The sequence below is a fragment of the Heterodontus francisci genome, chromosome 18 (genome assembly GCF_036365525.1).
Source record: "Heterodontus francisci isolate sHetFra1 chromosome 18, sHetFra1.hap1, whole genome shotgun sequence".
In the NCBI taxonomy this organism is placed as follows: domain Eukaryota; kingdom Metazoa; phylum Chordata; class Chondrichthyes; order Heterodontiformes; family Heterodontidae; genus Heterodontus; species Heterodontus francisci.
This window is the reverse complement of record NC_090388.1, coordinates 88,795,386-88,814,263: the sequence shown is the minus strand read 5'-3', so window position 1 is coordinate 88,814,263 and position 18,878 is coordinate 88,795,386. Positions and strand designations below refer to the sequence as shown.

The 18,878-nt window shown below is 50.1% G+C and overlaps 1 protein-coding gene across 6 annotated transcripts in view; it reads left to right on the top strand.

Annotated features, from left to right (window-relative positions):
• Window positions 1-18,878, top strand: part of LOC137379762 (ubl carboxyl-terminal hydrolase 18-like) — a 287,737-nt gene that overhangs the window by 161,995 nt on the left and 106,864 nt on the right. For 5 of the 6 annotated variants that reach the window (XM_068051108.1, XM_068051105.1, XM_068051110.1 and 2 more), the window contains one exon: window positions 3,084-3,179. The exons of the other annotated variant lie outside the window; for it this stretch is intronic. In XM_068051108.1, coding sequence (XP_067907209.1) covers window positions 3,084-3,179 — 96 coding nt within the window. The remainder of the gene's footprint in view (window positions 1-3,083; window positions 3,180-18,878) is intronic. 6 annotated transcript variants of the gene reach the window in all.

Below are 18,878 nucleotides of genomic sequence, written 5' to 3'. Positions count from 1 at the left end.
ACACTGCTGCCACTGTGCGTCGGTTGTGGAGGGAGTGAATGTTTGTGGATGGTGTGACAATCAAGCGGGCTGCTTTGTCCTGGATGGTGTTGAGCTTCTTGAGTGTTGTTGGAGCTGCACCCATCCAGGCAAGTGCAGAGTATTCCATCACACTCCTGACTTGTGCCTTGTAGATGGTGGACAGGCTTTGGGGAGTCAGGAGGTGAGTTACTCACCTCAGGATTCCTAGCCTCTGACCTGCTCTTGTATCCACAGTATTTATATGGCTACTCCAGTTCGGTTTCTTGTCAATGGTAACCCCCAGGATGTTGATGCCATACTTGGTCAAATGCTGCCTTGATGTCAAGGGCAGTCACTCTCACCTCACCTCTTGAGTTTAGCTCTTTTGTCCATGTTTGGACCAAGGCTGTAATGAGGTCAGGAGCTGAGTGGCCCTGGCGGAATCCAAACTGAGCGTCACTGAGCAGATTATTTGAGTAAGTGCTGCTAGATAGCACTGTCGATGACACCTTTCATCACTTTGCTGTTGATTGAGAGCGGCCTGATGGGGCGGTAATTGGCCGGGTTGGTTAGTCCTGCTTTTTGTGGACAGGGCATACCTGGGCAATTTTCCACATTGTCGGGTAGGCTAGCCACTCCACAGCCCTCTGGACTCAACACTGAGTTCAGCAACTTCAGACCATGACTGCCATTTTGATTTGTTTTTTAACATGTGCCAGTCTTCAATTTGTTTTTCATGTTTTTGTTTTTGAACAGAGCTGTTCATTATTATTATTAGGGGAGGCAGTGGCATTGTGGTCACTGGACTAGTAACCCAGAGGCCCCGGTTAGTGCTCTGGGGACATGGGTTCGAATCCCACCACGGCAGATAGTGAAATTTGAATTCAATAATAAATTTGGAATTGTTGATTGTTGTAAAAACCCATCTGGTTCATTAATGTCCTTTCAGGAAGGAAATCTGCCGTCCTCACCTAGTCTGGCCTGCATGTGACTCCAGACCCACAGCAGTGTAATTGACTCTGAAATGCCCTCACAAGCCACTCAGTTCGAGGGCATTTCGGAATGCTGGCCTATCCCACAAATGAATCAAAAAAAAATTCTGCCATTAACATTCTTTCTGGACGAATGCTTTGTCTTTTGTTACAGCTTTTTCTTCTCTCTGAGGCAGTCCCTCGGGAACGAGGATGACTTTCTTCCACTCCAGGGTTGTGGGTCCTTAGGTGACTGAATAGTTCAATTCTGGATCCGCACACTCTGCCACAGGTGGGAGAGGTGGTGTTTGATGAGGCGAGTGAATGGGATGCTCGAAATTCCAAGCGCTCCTTCTGCTGTTTTGCACTTGGTCACTGCCTGGGCATGTCGATGTCGTTCGAACTGGCTGGCACCTTCACGGATGCTTCTTCTCCATTTTGGCCAGTCTCGGCAAGATATTCCCATGAATCAGTGGAGATGTCACATTTTTTCAGGGAGGCTTTAAGGACATCCTTGCAGCGTTTCCTCTGCCCTCCTGGTAACTTCTTGCTGTGACAGAGCTCGGAATAGAATGCTTGTTTTGGGAGTCATGTGTCAGGCATGCGGACGATGTGGCCAGCCCAGCGTAACTGACTAGCCATGACCAGTGTCTCGATACTGGAGGAGTTGGCCTGAGAGAGGACACTGATATTGGACAGCCTGTCCTGCCACTGAATTTGCAGGATCTTGTGGAGGCACTGCTGGTGATATCACTCCAGGGCTTTGAGATGTCTGCTGTGCAGTGTCCATGTTTCTGACACATACAGGAGGGCAGGTAACACTGCGACCCTGTAGATCATGAGCTTGGTTTGAGATCTTTGTCGTCAAACACTCTTTTCCTCAGATGACTGAAGGCTGTACTGGCACACTGGAGGTGATACTGAGTTTTATCGTTGATGTCTGCCCTTGCTGAGAGGATGTTCCCAAGATTTGAGAAGTGATCAACATTTTCCAGTGGTTCACCATGGATCTCGATAGTCAGGGGGCAGTGTTGTGCTGTGGGAGCAGGCTGATAGAGGATCTTTGTCTTCCGATGTTTAGCTTAAGGCCCATTCTTTCATACACCTCCATGAATGCATCAATGAGGTTTTGAAGCTCAGCCTCTGAGTGTGCACAGCCACAAGTGTCGTCAGCATACTGACGCTCGATGACAGGTTGGATGACCTTGGTTCTGGACCTTTGCCTTTTATTCCATGGTCTCTTTGTCATTTAATCTCTCCTGCCCTCCGCCCTATCACACACCTTCCCTTTTGTTCTTCCTCTGCACCCCTCCCCTCTTTCACTTGCTCAAAGACCATTACATTTCTAATCTTTGCTGGTTCTGATGAAAGTTCACAGATCTGAAATGTTAACTCTGCTCTCTCCACAGATTCTGCCTGATCTGCTGAGTGTTTCCAGCACTTTCTGTTTTTATATCTGTTTTGATAATTTTGGTTGAGGGATAAATATTGGTCAGGGCACTGGGAAGAGCTCCCCTGCTCTGCTGTGAAGTATTGCCACCCAAGAGGGCACTGGAGCCTCAGGGTAATGTCACATCAAAAGGACAACCTATTCAGAAGAGTGCTCGAGTTCCCTGGGTGCTCAAGCCACCCGTTATTTTCAACCAACATCACCACAGCAGATTAACTAGCCTACACTGTGTATAAATACTTGTTTGGCTGTGGACTGCTTTGGGACATCCTGGGGATGTGAAGGTTGCTATGTAAATACAAGTTAATTTATTCTTTCTCTCTCTCTTTCTCACTTCTTTCACTCTATCTTTTTTGTCTCCTTTCTCTCAGTGTCCCACCTTAGTTTCCCTGAACAGGGCTCTCTCTGCTCAGGGAAAGGGCCACAGCCACCCTGACAACCTGTAGATTAGTTGCAGAAGGCAGGTCGGTATGTATTCAAAGTCGACACTTGGGCCTCTTTCCAATCTCCTGCTCCTACTGTTGAATCCTGGGTAGGGGTGGGGATTGGGGTGCAGCTACAGCTGGATGTTTATCTCTGTGTTGGGGTAGGGGTGAGGGGGGGTGCGGGTAACAGGCTGACGACATCATCAAAAGCTGTAACTGCTCTCGTACCTTTCACAGGAAGATGCCTTGAAGCTGTTTTTCACGCCTCAGGAGCTAACAAGAAATAACATGTGTTTCTGCAGTGACTGTAAAATGAAAACCCCATCACGCAAGGTACTGAAATAACAACAACAACAATAGGATTTGTACGGCACCTGTAATATAGTAAAATGTCCCAAGGCGATTCACAGGAGCATTATAAAACAAAATATGACACGGAGCTGCATAAGGAGAAATGTGCAGATGGACAAAAGGAGTGTCTTGAAGAAGGAAAGCAAGGTGGAGGGGCGGAGAGGTGTAGGGAGAGAATTCCAGAGCTTGGGATGACAGCAGCTGCAGGCACAGACACCAATGGTGGAATGTTTCAAATCAGGGAGGGTCAAGAGACCAGAATTAGAGGAGTGCAGATATCTCAGTGGGTTGTGGGGCTGGAAGAGAGTAAAGAGATAGGGAGTGGTGAGGCCATAGAGGGATTTGAAAACAAGGAAAAGAATTTTCATATCAATGCGTTGCTTAACCAGGAGCCAATGGAGGTCAGTCAGTGAGTACAGAAGTGATAGAGCAATGGGACTTTGTGTGAGTTAATGTAGGTCAGTGAGTACAGGGGTGATAGAGGAACGGGACTTGGTGTGAGTTAATGTAGGTCATTGAGTACAGGGGTGATAGGGGAACGGGACTTGGTGTGAGTTAATGTAGGTCATTGAGTACAGGGGTGATAGAGGAACGGGACTTGGTGTGAGTTAATGTAGGTCATTGAGTACAGGGGTGATAGGGGAACGGGACTTGGTGTTAGTTAATGTAGGTCATTGAGTACAGGGGTGATAGGGGAACGGGACTTGGTGTTAGTTAATGTAGGTCAGTGAGTACAGGGGTGATAGGGGAATGGGACTTGGTGTTAGTTAATGTAGGTCATTGAGTACAGGGGTGATAGGGGAACGGGACTTGGTGTTAGTTAATGTAGGTCATTGAGTACAGGGGTGATAGGGGAACGGGACTTGGTGTTAGTTAATGTAGGTCAGTGAGTACAGGGGTGATAGGGGAACGGGACTTGGTGTTAGTTAATGTAGGTCATTGAGTACAGGGGTGATAGAGGAACGGGACTTGGTGTGAGTTAATGTAGGTCATTGAGTACAGGGGTGATAGGGGAACGGGACTTGGTGTGTGTTAATGTAGGTCAGTGAGTACAGGAGTGATAGAGGAACGGGACTTGGTGTGAGTTAATGTAGGTCATTGAGTACAGGGGTGATAGAGGAACGGGACTTGGTGTGAGTTAATGTAGGTCATTGAGTACAGGGGTGATAGGGGAACGGGACTTGGTGTTAGTTAATGTAGGTCATTGAGTACAGGGGTGATAGGGGAACGGGACTTGGTGTTAGTTAATGTAGGTCATTGAGTACAGGGGTGATAGGGGAACGGGACTTGGTGTTAGTTAATGTAGGTCAGTGAGTACAGGGGTGATAGGGGAACGGGACTTGGTGTTAGTTAATGTAGGTCATTGAGTACAGGGGTGATAGGGGAACGGGACTTGGTGTGAGTTAATGTAGGTCAGTGAGTACAGGGGTGATAGGGGAATGGGACTTGGTGTTAGTTAATGTAGGTCATTGAGTACAGGGGTGATAGAGGAACGGGACTTGGTGTGAGTTAATGAAGGTCAGTGAGTACAGGGGTGATAGGGAACGGGACTTGGTGTGTGTTAATGTAGGTCAGTGAGCACAGGGGTGACGGAGGAACGGGACTTGGTGTGTGTTAATGTAGGTCAGTGAGCACAGGGGTGACGGAGGAACGGGACTTGGTGTGTGTTAATGTGGTCAGTGAGCACAGGGGTGATAGGGAACGGGACTTGGTGTGAGTTAATGTAGGCCAGTGAGTACAGGGGTGATAGGGAACGGGACTTGGTGTGAGTTAATGTAGGTCAGTGAGTACAGGGGGTGATAGGGAACGGGACTTGGTGTGAGTTAATGTAGGTCAGTGAGTACAGGGGGTGATAGGGGAAGGGGACTTGGCGTGTGTTAACGTAGGTCAGTGAGTACAGGGGGTGATAGAGGAACGGGACTTGGTGCGAGTTAATGGAGGTCAGTGAGCACAGGGGTGACAGAGGAATGGGACTTGGTGTGTGTTAATGTGGTCAGTGAGTACAGAGGTGATAGAGGAACGGGACTTGGTGTGTGTTAGTGTAGGTCAGTGAGTACAGGGGTGATAGAGGACGGGACTTGGTGTGTGTTAATGCAGGTCAGTGAGTACAGGGGTGATAGAGGAACGGGACTTGGTGTGTGTAAATGTAGGTCAGTGAGTACAGGGGTGATAGAGGAACCGGACTTGGTGTGTGTTAGTGTAGGTCAGTGAGTACAGGGATGATAGGGGAATGGGACTTGGTGTGTGTTAATGTAGGTCAGTGAGTACAGGGGTGATAGAGGAACGGGACTTGGTGTCTATTAATGTAGGTCAGTGAGTACATGGGTGATAGGGGAACGGGACTTGCAGAGTGTTAATGTAGGTCAATGAGTACAGGGGTGATAGAGGAACGGGATTTGGTGTGTGTTAATGTAGGTCAGTGAGTACAGGGGTGATAGAGGAACGGGACTTGGTGAGTGTTAATGTAGGTCAGTGAGTACAGGGGTGATAGAGGAACGGGACTTGGTGTGAGTTAATGTAGGTCAGTGAGTACAGGGGTGATAGAGGAACGGGACTTGGTGAGTGTTAATGTAGGTCAGTGAGTACAGGGGTGATAGAGGAACGGGACTTGGTGTGTGTTAATGTAGGTCAGTGAGTACAGGGGTGATAGAGGAACGGGATTTGGTGTGTGTTAATGTAGGTCAGTGAGTACAGGGGTGATAGAGGAACGGGACTTGGTGAGTGTTAATGTAGGTCAGTGAGTACAGGGGTGATAGGGGAATGGGACTTGGTGTGTGTTAATGTAGGTCAGTGAGTACAGGGGTGATAGAGGAACGGGACTTGGTGAGTGTTAATGTAGGTCAGTGAGTACAGGGGTGATAGAGGAACGGGACTTGGTGTGTGTTAATGTAGGTCAGTGAGTACAGGGGTGATAGGGGAACGGGACTTGGTGCGAGTAAATGTAGGTCAGTGAGTACAGGGGTGATAGGGGAATGGGACTTGGTGTGTGTTAATGTAGGTCAGTGAGTACAGGGGTGATAGAGGAACGGGACTTGGTGAGTGTTAATGTAGGTCAGTGAGTACAGGGGTGATAGAGGAACGGGACTTGGTGTGTGTTAATGTAGGTCAGTGAGTACAGGGGTGATAGAGGAACGGGACTTGGTGAGTGTTAATGTAGGTCAGTGAGTACAGGGGTGATAGAGGAACGGGACTTGGTGTGAGTTAATGTAGGTTAGTGAGTACAGGGGTGATAGGGGAACGGGACTTGGTGAGTGTTAATGTAGGTCAGTGAGTACAGGGGTGATAGAGGAACGGGACTTGGTGAGTGTTAATGTAGGTCAGTGAGTACAGGGGTGATAGAGGAACGGGACTTGGTGTGTGTTAATGTAGGTCAGTGAGTACAGGGGTGATAGGGGAACGGGACTTGGTGCGAGTAAATGTAGGTCAGTGAGTACAGGGGTGATAGGGGAACGGGACTTGGTGCGAGTAAATGTAGGTCAGTGAGTACAGGGGTGATAGGGGAACGGGACTTGGTGTGAGTTAATGTAGGTCAGTGAGTACAGGGGGGGTGATCGAGAACAGGACGGTGTGAGTTAATGTAGGTCAGTCATTACAGGGGGGGGTGATAGGGGAACGGGACTTGGTGTGAGTTAATGTAGGTCAGTGAGGACAGGGGTGAGAGGGAACGGGACTTGGTGTGTGTTAATGTAGGTCAGTGAGTACAGGGGTGATGGGGGAACGGGACTTGGTGTGAGTTAATGTAGGTCAGTGAGTACAGGGGTGATAGGGGAACGGGACTTGGTGTGAGTTAATGTAGGTCAGTGAGTACAGAGGGTGATAGGGGAACGGGACTTGGTGTGAGTTAATGTAGGTCAGTAAGTACAGAGGGTGATAGGGGAACGGGACTTGGTGTGAGTTAATGTAGGTCAGTGAGTACAGAGGGTGATAGGGGAACGGGACTTGGTGTTAGTTAATGTAGGTCAGTGAGTACAGAGGGTGATAGGGGAACGGGACTTGGTGTTAGTTAATGTAGGTCAGTGAGTACAGAGGGTGATAGGGGAACGGGACTTGGTGTTAGTTAATGTAGGTCAGTGAGTACAGAGGGTGATAGGGGAACGGGACTTGGTGTTAGTTAATGTAGGTCAGTGAGTACAGGGGTGATAGGGAACGGGACTTGGTGTGAGTTAATGTAGGTCAGTGAGTACAGGGGGTGATAGGGGAACGGGACTTGGTGTGAATTAATGTAGGTCAGTGAGTACAGGGGTGAAAGGGGAACGGGACTTGGTGTGAGTTAATGTAGGTCAGTGAGTACAGGGGTGATAGGGAACGGGACTTGGTGTGTGTTAATGTAGGTCAGTGAGCACAGGGGTGACGGAGGAACGGGACTTGGTGTGTGTTAATGTAGGTCAGTGAACACAGGGGTGACGGAGGAACGGGACTTGGTGTGTGTTAATGTGGTCAGTGAGTACAAGGGGATATAGAGGAAAGGGACTTGGTGTGACTTAATGTAGGTCAGTGAGTACAGGGGGGGTGATCGAGAACAGGACGGTGTGAGTTAGTGTAGGTCAGTCATTACAGGGGGGGTGACAGGGGAACGGGACTTGGTGTGTGTTAATGTAGGTCAGTGAGTACAGGGGTGATAGGGAACGGGACTTGGTGTGTGTTAATGTAGGTCAGTGAGTACAGGGGTGTTAGGAAACGGGACTTGGTGTGAGTTAATGTAGGTCAGTGAGTACAGGGGTGACAGGGAACGGGACTTGGTGTGTGTTAATGTAGGTCAGTGAGTACAGGGGTTTTAGGGAACGGGACATGGTGTGAGTTAATGTAGGTCAGTGAGTACAGGGGTGATAGGGAACGGGACTTGGTGTGAGTTAATGTAGGTCAGTGAGTGCGGGGGGTGATAGGGGAACGGGACTTGGTGTGAGTTAATGTGGTCAGTGAGTACAGGGGGATATCGAGGAAAGGGACTTGGTGTGAGTTAATGTAGGTCAGTGAGTACAGTGGGTGATAGAGGAACGGGACTTGGTGTGAGTTAATGTAGGTCAGTGAGTACAGGGGTGATAGGGGAACGGGACTTGGTGTGTGTTATTGTAGGTCAGTGAGTACAGGGGTGATAGGGGAACGGGACTTGGTGTGTGTTATTGTAGGTCAGTGAGTACAGGGGTGATAGGGAACGGGACTTGGTGTGAGTTAATGTAGGTCAGTGAGTACAGGGGTGATAGGGAACGGGACTTGGTGTGTGTTATTGTAGGTCAGTGAGTACAGGGGTGATAGGGAACGGGACTTGGTGTGTGTTATTGTAGGTCAGTGAGTACAGGGGGATATAGAGGAAAGGGACTTGGTGCGAGTTACTGGAGGTCAGTGAGCACAGGGGTGACAGAGGAACGGGACTTGGTGTGAGTTAATGTAGGTCAGTGAGTACAGGGGGGGTGATCAAGAACAGGACGGTGTGAGTTAATGTAGGTCAGTCATTTCAGGGGGGGTGACAGGGGAACGGGACTTGGTGTGAGTTAATGTAGGTCAGTGAGTACAGGGGTGATAGGGAACGGGGCTTGGTGTGTGTTTGTGTAGGTCAGTGAGTACAGGGGTGATAGGGAACGGGACTTGGTGTGAGTTAATGTAGGTCAGTGAGTACAGGGGTGATGGGAACGGGACTTGGTGTGAGTTAATGTCGGTCAGTGAGTACAGGGGTGATAGGGAACGGGACTTGGTGTGAGTTAATGTAGGTCAGTGAGTACAGGGGGTGATAGGGGAACGGGACTTGGTGTGTGTTAGTGTAGGTCAGTGAGTACAGGGGTGATAGGGGAACGGGACTTGGTGTGTGTTAGTGTAGGTCAGTGAGTACAGGGGTGATAGGGGAACGGGACTTGGTGTGTGTTAGTGTAGGTCAGTGAGTACAGTGGTGATAGGGGAACGGGACTTGGTGTGAGTTAATGTAGGTCAGTGAGTACAGGGGTGATAGGAGAACGGGACTTGGTGTTAGTTAATGTAGGTCAGTGAGTACAGGGGGGGTGATCGAGAACAGGACGGTGTGAGTTAATGTCGGTCAGTCATTACATGGGGGGTGATAGGGGAACGGGACTTGGTGTGAGTTAATGTAGGTCAGTGAGTACAGGGGTGATAGAGGAACGGGACTTGGTGTGAGTTAATGAAGGTCAGTGAGTACAGGGGTGATAGGGAACGGGACTTGGTGTGTGTTAATGTAGGTCAGTGAGCACAGGGGTGACGGAGGAACGGGACTTGGTGTGTGTTAATGTAGGTCAGTGAGCACAGGGGTGACGGAGGAACGGGACTTGGTGTGTGTTAATGTGGTCAGTGAGTACAGGGGGTGATAGGGGAAGGGGACTTGGCGTGTGTTAACGTAGGTCAGTGAGTACAGGGGGCGATAGAGGAACGGGACTTGGTGCGAGTTAATGGAGGTCAGTGAGCACAGGGGTGATAGAGGAACGGGACTTGGTGTGAGTTAATGTGGTCAGTCAGTACAGAGGTGATAGAGGAACGGGACTTGGTGTGTGTTAGTGTAGGTCAGTGAGTACAGGGGTGATAGAGGAACGGGACTTGGTGTGAGTTAATGTGGTCAGTCAGTACAGAGGTGATAGAGGAACAGGACTTGGTGTGTGTTAGTGTCGGTCAGTGAGTACAGGGGTGATAGAGGACGGGACTTGGTGTGTGTTAATGCAGGTCAGTGAGTACAGGGGTGATAGAGGAACGGGACTTGGTGTGTGTAAATGTAGGTCAGTGAGTACAGGGGTGATAGAGGAACCGGACTTGGTTTGTGTTAGTGCAGGTCAGTGAGTACAGGGATGATAGGGAATGGGACTTGGTGTGTGTTAATGTAGGTCAGTGATTACATGGGTGATAGGGGAACGGGACTTGGTGATTGTTAATGTAGGTCAGTGAGTACAGAGGTGATAGAGGAACGGGATTTGGTGTGTGTTAATGTAGGTCAGTGAGTACAGGGGTGATAGGGGAATGGGACTTGGTGAGTGTTAATGTAGGTCAGTGAGTACAGGGGTGATAGAGGAACGGGACTTGGTGTGTGTTAATGTAGGTCAGTGAGTACAGGGGTGATAGGGGAACGGGACTTGGTGCGAGTAAATGTAGGTCAGTGAGTACAGGGGTGATAGGGGAACGGGACTTGGTGTGAGTTAATGTAGGTCAGTGAGTACAGGGGGGGTGATCGAGAACAGGACGGTGTGAGTTAATGTAGGTCAGTCATTACAGGGGGGGGTGATAGGGGAACGGGACTTGGTGTGAGTTAATGTAGGTCAGTGAGTACAGGGGGGGTGATCGAGAACAGGACGGTGTGAGTTAATGTAGGTCAGTCATTACAGGGGGGGGTGATAGGGGAACGGGACTTGGTGTGAGTTAATGTAGGTCAGTGAGTACAGGGGTGAGAGGGAACGGGACTTGGTGTGTGTTAATGTAGGTCAGTGAGTACAGGGGTGATGGGGGAACGGGACTTGGTGTGAGTTAATGTAGGTCAGTGAGTACAGGGGTGATAGGGGAACGGGACTTGATGTGAGTTAGTGTAGGTCAGTGAGTACAGGGGTGACAGAGGAACGGGACTTGGTGTGAGTTAATGTAGGACAGTGAGTACAGGGGGGGTGATCGAGAACAGGACGGTGTGAGTTAATGTAGGTCAGTCATTACAGGGGGGGGTGATAGGGGAACGGGACTTGGTGTGAGTTAATGTAGGTCAGTGAGTACAGGGGTGAGAGGGAACGGGACTTGGTGTGAGTTAATGTAGGTCAGTGAGTACAGGGGTGATAGGGGAACGGGACTTGATGTGAGTTAGTGTCGGTCAGTGAGTACAGGGGGTGATAGGGGAACGGGACTTGGTGTTAGTTAATGTAGGTCAGTGAGTACAGGGGGATATAGAGGAAAGAGACTTTGTGTGAGTTAATGTAGGTCAGTGAGTACAGAGGGTGATAGGGGAACGGGACTTGGTGTTAGTTAATGTAGGTCAGTGAGTACAGAGGGTGATAGGGGAACGGGACTTGGTGTGAGTTAATGTAGGTCAGTGAGTACAGGGGGTGATAGGGGAACGGGACCTGGTGTGAGTTAATGTAGGTCAGTGAGTACAGGGAGGGTGATCGAGAACAGGACGGTGTGAGTTAATGTCGGTCAGTCATTACGGGGGGGTGATAGGGGAACGGGACTTGGTGTGAGTTAATGTAGGTCAGTGAGTACAGGGGGTGATAGGGGAATGGGACTTGGTGTTAGTTAATGTAGGTCAGTGAGTACAGGGGTGATAGGGAACGGGACTTGGTGTGTGTTAATGTAGGTCAGTGAGTACAGGGGTGTTAGGGAACGGGACTTGGTGTGAGTTAATGTAGGTCAGTGAGTACAGGGGTGATAGGGAACGGGACTTGGTGTGTGTTAATGTAGGTCAGTGAGTACAGGGGTTTTAGGGAACGGGACTTGGTGTGAGTTAATGTAGGTCAGTGAGTACAGGGGTGATAGGGGAACGGGACTTGGTGTGAGTTAATGTAGGTCAGTGAGTACAGGGGTGAAAGGGGAACGGGACTTGGTGTGAGTTAATGTAGGTCAGTGAGTACATGGGTGATAGGGGAACGGGACTTGGTGTGAGTTAATGTAGGTCAGTGAGTACAGGGGTGAGAGGGAACGGGACTTGGTGTGTGTTAATGTAGGTCAGTGAGTACAGGGGTGATGGGGGAACGGGACTTGGTGTGAGTTAATGTAGGTCAGTGAGTACAGGGGTGATAGGGGAACGGGACTTGATGTGAGTTCGTGTAGGTCAGTGAGTACAGGGGGTGATAGGGGAACGGGACTTGGTGTTAGTTAATGTAGGTCAGTGAGTACAGAGGGTGATAGGGAACGGGACTTGGTGTGAGTTAATGTAGGTCAGTGAGTACAGGGGGTGATAGGGGAACGGGACCTGGTGTGAGTTAATGTAGGTCAGTGAGTACAGGGGTGATAGGGAACGGGACTTGGTGTGTGTTAATGTAGGTTAGTGAGTACAGGGGGTGATAGGGGAACGGGACTTGGTGTGAGTTAATGTAGGTCAGTGAGTACAGGGGGTGATAGGGGAACGGGACCTGGTGTCAGTTAATGTAGGTCAGTGAGTACAGGGGTGATAGGGAACGGGACTTGGTGTGTGTTAATGTAGGTTAGTGAGTACAGGGGGTGATAGGGGAACGGGACTTGGTGTGAGTTAATGTAGGTCAGTGAGTACAGGGGGTGATAGGGGAACGGGACCTGGTGTGAGTTAATGTAGGTCAGTGAGTACAGGGGTGATAGGGAACGGGACTTGGTGTGTGTTAATGTAGGTTAGTGAGTACAGGGGGTGATAGGGGAACGGGACTTGGTGTGTGTTAATGTAGGTCAGTGAGTACAGGGGTGATAGGGGAACGGGACTTGGTGTGAGATAATGTAGGTCAGTGAGTACAGGGGTGATAGGGGAACGGGACTTGGTGTGAGTTAATGTAGGTCAGTGAGTACAGGGGTGAAAGGGGAACGGGACTTGGTGTGAGATAATGTAGGTCAGTGAGTACAGGGGTGATAGGGGAACGGGACTTGGTGTGAGTTAATGTAGGTCAGTGAGTACAGGGGTGATAGGGGAACGGGACTTGGTGTGAGATAATGTAGGTCAGTGAGTACAGGGGTGATAGGGGAACGGGACTTGGTGTGAGTTAATGTAGGTCAGTGAGTACAGGGGTGATAGGGGAATGGGACTTGGTGTGAGTTAATGTAGGTCAGTGAGTACAGGGGTGAAAGGGGAACGGGACTTGGTGTGAGTTAATGTAGGTCAGTGAGTACAGGGGTGATAGGGAACGGGACTTGGTGTGTGTTAATGTAGGTCAGTGAGTACAGGGGTGATAGGGAACGGGACTTGGTGTGAGTTAATGTAGGTCAGTGAGTACAGGGGTGATAGGGAACGGGACTTGGTGTGTGTTAATGTAGGTCAGTGAGCACAGGGGTGACGGAAGAACGGGACTTGGTTTGTGTTAATGTAGGTCAGTGAACACAGGGGTGACGGAGGAACGGGACTTGGTGTGTGTTAATGTGGTCAGTGAGTACAGGGGGATATAGAGGAAAGGGACTTGGTGTGAGTTAATGTAGGTCTGTGAGTACAGGGGGGGTGATCGAGAACAGGACGGTGTGAGTTAATGTAGGTCAGTCATTACAGGGGGGGTGACAGGGGAACGGGACTTGGTGTGAGTTAATGTAGGTCAGTGAGTACAGGGGTGATAGGGAACGGGGCTTGGTGTGTGTTTGTGTAGGTCAGTGAGTACAGGGGTGATAGGGAACGGGACTTGGTGTGAGTTAATGTAGGTCAGTGAGTACAGGGGTGATGGGAACGGGACTTGGTGTGAGTTAATGTCGGTCAGTGAGTACAGGGGTGATAGGGAACGGGACTTGGTGTGAGTTAATGTAGGTCAGTGAGTACAGGGGGTGATAGGGGAACGGGACTTGGTGTGTGTTAGTGTAGGTCAGTGAGTACAGGGGTGATAGGGGAACGGGACTTGGTGTGTGTTAGTGTAGGTCAGTGAGTACAGGGGTGATAGGGGAACGGGACTTGGTGTGTGTTTGTGGAGGTCAGTGAGTACAGGGGTTTTAGGGAACGGGACTTGGTGTGAGTTAATGTAGGTCAATAAGTACAGGGGGATATAGAGGAAAGGGACTTGGTGCGAGTTAATGGAGGTCAGTGAGCACAGGGGTGACAGAGGAACGGGACTTGGTGTGAGTTAATGTAGGTCAGTGAGTACAGGGGGGGTGATCGAGAACAGGACGGTGTGAGTTAATGTAGGTCAGTCATTTCAGTGGGGGTGACAGGGGAACGGGACTTGGTGTGAGTTAATGTAGGTCAGTGAGTACAGGGGTGATAGGGAACGGGGCTTGGTGTGTGTTTGTGTAGGTCAGTGAGTACAGGGGTGATAGGGAACGGGACTTGGTGTGAGTTAATGTAGGTCAGTGAGTACAGGGGGTGATAGGGGAATGGGACTTGGTGTGTGTTAGTGTAGGTCAGTGAGTACAGGGGTGATAGGGAACGGGGCTTGGTGTGTGTTTGTGTAGGTCAGTGAGTACAGGGGTGATAGGGAACGGGACTTGGTGTGAGTTAATGTAGGTCAGTGAGTACAGGGGTGATAGGGAACGGGGCTTGGTGTGTGTTTGTGTAGGTCAGTGAGTACAGGGGTGATAGGGGAACGGGACTTGGCGTGTGTTAGTGTAGGTCAGTGAGTACAGGGGTGATAGGGGAACGGGACTTGGTGTGTGTTAGTGTAGGTCAGTGAGTACAGTGGTGATAGGGGAACGGGACTTGGTGTGAGTTAATGTTGGTCAGTGAGTACAGGGGTGATAGGGGAACGGGACTTGGTGTTAGTTAATGTAGGTCAGTGAGTACAGGGGGGGTGATCGAGAACAGGACGGTGTGAGTTAATGTCGGTCAGTCATTACATGGGGGGTGATAGGGGAACGGGACTTGGTGTGAGTTAATGAAGGTCAGTGAGTACAGGGGTGATAGGGAACGGGACTTGGTGTGTGTTAATGTAGGTCAGTGAGCACAGGGGTGACGGAGGAACGGGACTTGGTGTGTGTTAATGTAGGTCAGTGAGCACAGGGGTGACGGAGGAACGGGACTTGGTGTGTGTTAATGTAGGTCAGTGAGCACAGGGGTGACGGAGGAACGGGACTTGGTGTGTGTTAATGTGGTCAGTGAGTACAGGGGTGATAGGGAACGGGACTTGGTGTGAGTTAATGTAGGTCAGTGAGTACAGGGGTGATAGGGAACGGGACTTGGTGTGAGTTAATGTAGGTCAGTGAGTATAGGGGTGAAAGGGGAACGGGACTTGGTGTGAGTTAATGTAGGTCAGTGAGTACATGGGTGATAGGGGAACGGGACTTGGTGTGAGTTAATGTAGGTCAGTGAGTACAGGGGGTGATAGGGGAACGGGACCTGGTGTCAGTTAATGTAGGTCAGTGAGTACAGGGGTGATAGGGAACGGGACTTGGTGTGTGTTAATGTAGGTTAGTGAGTACAGGGGGTGATAGGGGAACGGGACTTGGTGTGAGTTAATGTAGGTCAGTGAGTACAGGGGGTGATAGGGGAACGGGACCTGGTGTGAGTTAATGTAGGTCAGTGAGTACAGGGGTGATAGGGAACGGGACTTGGTGTGTGTTAATGTAGGTTAGTGAGTACAGGGGGTGATAGGGGAACGGGACTTGGTGTGTGTTAATGTAGGTTAGTGAGTACAGGGGGTGATAGGGGAACGGGACTTGGTGTGAGTTAATGTAGGTCAGTGAGTACAGGGGTGATAGGGGAACGGGACTTGGTGTGAGATAATGTAGGTCAGTGAGTACAGGGGTGATAGGGGAACGGGACTTGGTGTGAGTTAATGTAGGTCAGTGAGTACAGGGGTGAAAGGGGAACGGGACTTGGTGTGAGATAATGTAGGTCAGTGAGTACAGGGGTGATAGGGGAACGGGACTTGGTGTGAGTTAATGTAGGTCAGTGAGTACAGGGGTGATAGGGGAACGGGACTTGGTGTGAGATAATGTAGGTCAGTGAGTACAGGGGTGATAGGGGAACGGGACTTGGTGTGAGTTAATGTAGGTCAGTGAGTACAGGGGTGATAGGGGAATGGGACTTGGTGTGAGTTAATGTAGGTCAGTGAGTACAGGGGTGAAAGGGGAACGGGACTTGGTGTGAGTTAATGTAGGTCAGTGAGTACAGGGGTGATAGGGAACGGGACTTGGTGTGTGTTAATGTAGGTCAGTGAGTACAGGGGTGATAGGGAACGGGACTTGGTGTGAGTTAATGTAGGTCAGTGAGTACAGGGGTGATAGGGAACGGGACTTGGTGTGTGTTAATGTAGGTCAGTGAGCACAGGGGTGACGGAAGAACGGGACTTGGTTTGTGTTAATGTAGGTCAGTGAACACAGGGGTGACGGAGGAACGGGACTTGGTGTGTGTTAATGTGGTCAGTGAGTACAGGGGGATATAGAGGAAAGGGACTTGGTGTGAGTTAATGTAGGTCTGTGAGTACAGGGGGGGTGATCGAGAACAGGACGGTGTGAGTTAATGTAGGTCAGTCATTACAGGGGGGGTGACAGGGGAACGGGACTTGGTGTGAGTTAATGTAGGTCAGTGAGTACAGGGGTGATAGGGAACGGGGCTTGGTGTGTGTTTGTGTAGGTCAGTGAGTACAGGGGTGATAGGGAACGGGACTTGGTGTGAGTTAATGTAGGTCAGTGAGTACAGGGGTGATGGGAACGGGACTTGGTGTGAGTTAATGTCGGTCAGTGAGTACAGGGGTGATAGGGAACGGGACTTGGTGTGAGTTAATGTAGGTCAGTGAGTACAGGGGGTGATAGGGGAACGGGACTTGGTGTGTGTTAGTGTAGGTCAGTGAGTACAGGGGTGATAGGGGAACGGGACTTGGTGTGTGTTAGTGTAGGTCAGTGAGTACAGGGGTGATAGGGGAACGGGACTTGGTGTGTGTTTGTGGAGGTCAGTGAGTACAGGGGTTTTAGGGAACGGGACTTGGTGTGAGTTAATGTAGGTCAATAAGTACAGGGGGATATAGAGGAAAGGGACTTGGTGCGAGTTAATGGAGGTCAGTGAGCACAGGGGTGACAGAGGAACGGGACTTGGTGTGAGTTAATGTAGGTCAGTGAGTACAGGGGGGGTGATCGAGAACAGGACGGTGTGAGTTAATGTAGGTCAGTCATTTCAGTGGGGGTGACAGGGGAACGGGACTTGGTGTGAGTTAATGTAGGTCAGTGAGTACAGGGGTGATAGGGAACGGGGCTTGGTGTGTGTTTGTGTAGGTCAGTGAGTACAGGGGTGATAGGGAACGGGACTTGGTGTGAGTTAATGTAGGTCAGTGAGTACAGGGGGTGATAGGGGAATGGGACTTGGTGTGTGTTAGTGTAGGTCAGTGAGTACAGGGGTGATAGGGAACGGGGCTTGGTGTGTGTTTGTGTAGGTCAGTGAGTACAGGGGTGATAGGGAACGGGACTTGGTGTGAGTTAATGTAGGTCAGTGAGTACAGGGGTGATAGGGAACGGGGCTTGGTGTGTGTTTGTGTAGGTCAGTGAGTACAGGGGTGATAGGGGAACGGGACTTGGTGTGTGTTAGTGTAGGTCAGTGAGTACAGGGGTGATAGGGGAACGGGACTTGGTGTGTGTTAGTGTAGGTCAGTGAGTACAGTGGTGATAGGGGAACGGGACTTGGTGTGAGTTAATGTTGGTCAGTGAGTACAGGGGTGATAGGGGAACGGGACTTGGTGTTAGTTAATGTAGGTCAGTGAGTACAGGGGGGGTGATCGAGAACAGGACGGTGTGAGTTAATGTCGGTCAGTCATTACATGGGGGGTGATAGGGGAACGGGACTTGGTGTGAGTTAATGAAGGTCAGTGAGTACAGGGGTGATAGGGAACGGGACTTGGTGTGTGTTAATGTAGGTCAGTGAGCACAGGGGTGACGGAGGAACGGGACTTGGTGTGTGTTAATGTAGGTCAGTGAGCACAGGGGTGACGGAGGAACGGGACTTGGTGTGTGTTAATGTAGGTCAGTGAGCACAGGGGTGACGGAGGAACGGGACTTGGTGTGTGTTAATGTGGTCAGTGAGTACAGGGGTGATAGGGAACGGGACTTGGTGTGAGTTAATGTAGGTCAGTGAGTACAGGGGTGATAGGGAACGGGACTTGGTGTGAGTTAATGTAGGTCAGTGAGTACAGGGGTGAAAGGGGAACGGGACTTGGTGTGAGTTAATGTAGGTCAGTGAGTACATGGGTGATAGGGGAACGGGACTTGGTGTGAGTTAATGTAGGTCAGTGAGTACAGGGGTGATAGGGAACGGAACTTGGTGTGTGTTAATGTAGGTCAGTGAGTACATGGGTGATAGGGGAACGGGACTTGGTGTGAGTTAATGTAGGTCAGTGAGTACAGGGGTGATAGGGGAACGGGACTTGGTGTGAGTTAATGTAGGTCAGTGAGTACAGGGGTGAAAGGGAAACGGGACTTGGTGTGAGTTAATGTAGGTCAGTGAGTACATGGGTGATAGGGGAACGGGACCTGGTGTGAGTTAATGTAGGTCAGTGAGTACAGGGGTGAGAGGGAACGGGACTTGGTGTGAGTTAATGTAGGTCAGTGAGTACAGGGGTGATGGGAACGGGACTTGGTGTGAGTTAATGTAGGTCAGTGAGTACAGGGGTGATAGGGAACGGAACTTGGTGTGTGTTAATGTAGGTCAGTGAGTACAGGGGTTTTAGGGAACGGGACTTGGTGTGAGTTAATGTAGGTCAGTGAGTACAGGGGTGATAGGGGAACGGGACTTGGTGTGAGTTAATGTAGGTCAGTGAGTACAGGGGTGAAAGGGGAACGGGACTTGGTGTGAGTTAATGTAGGTCAGTGAGTACAGGGGTGATAGGGGAACGGGACTTGGTGTGTGTTAGTGTAGGTCAGTGAGTACAGGGGTGATAGGGGAACGGGACTTGGTGTGTGTTAGTGTAGGTCAGTGAGTACAGGGGTGATAGGGGAACGGGACTTGGTGTGTGTTAGTGTAGGTCAGTGAGTACAGTGGTGATAGGGGAACGGGACTTGGTGTGAGTTAATGTTGGTCAGTGAGTACAGGGGTGATAGGGGAACGGGACTTGGTGTTAGTTAATGTAGGTCAGTGAGTACAGGGGGGGTGATCGAGAACAGGACGGTGTGAGTTAATGTCGGTCAGTCATT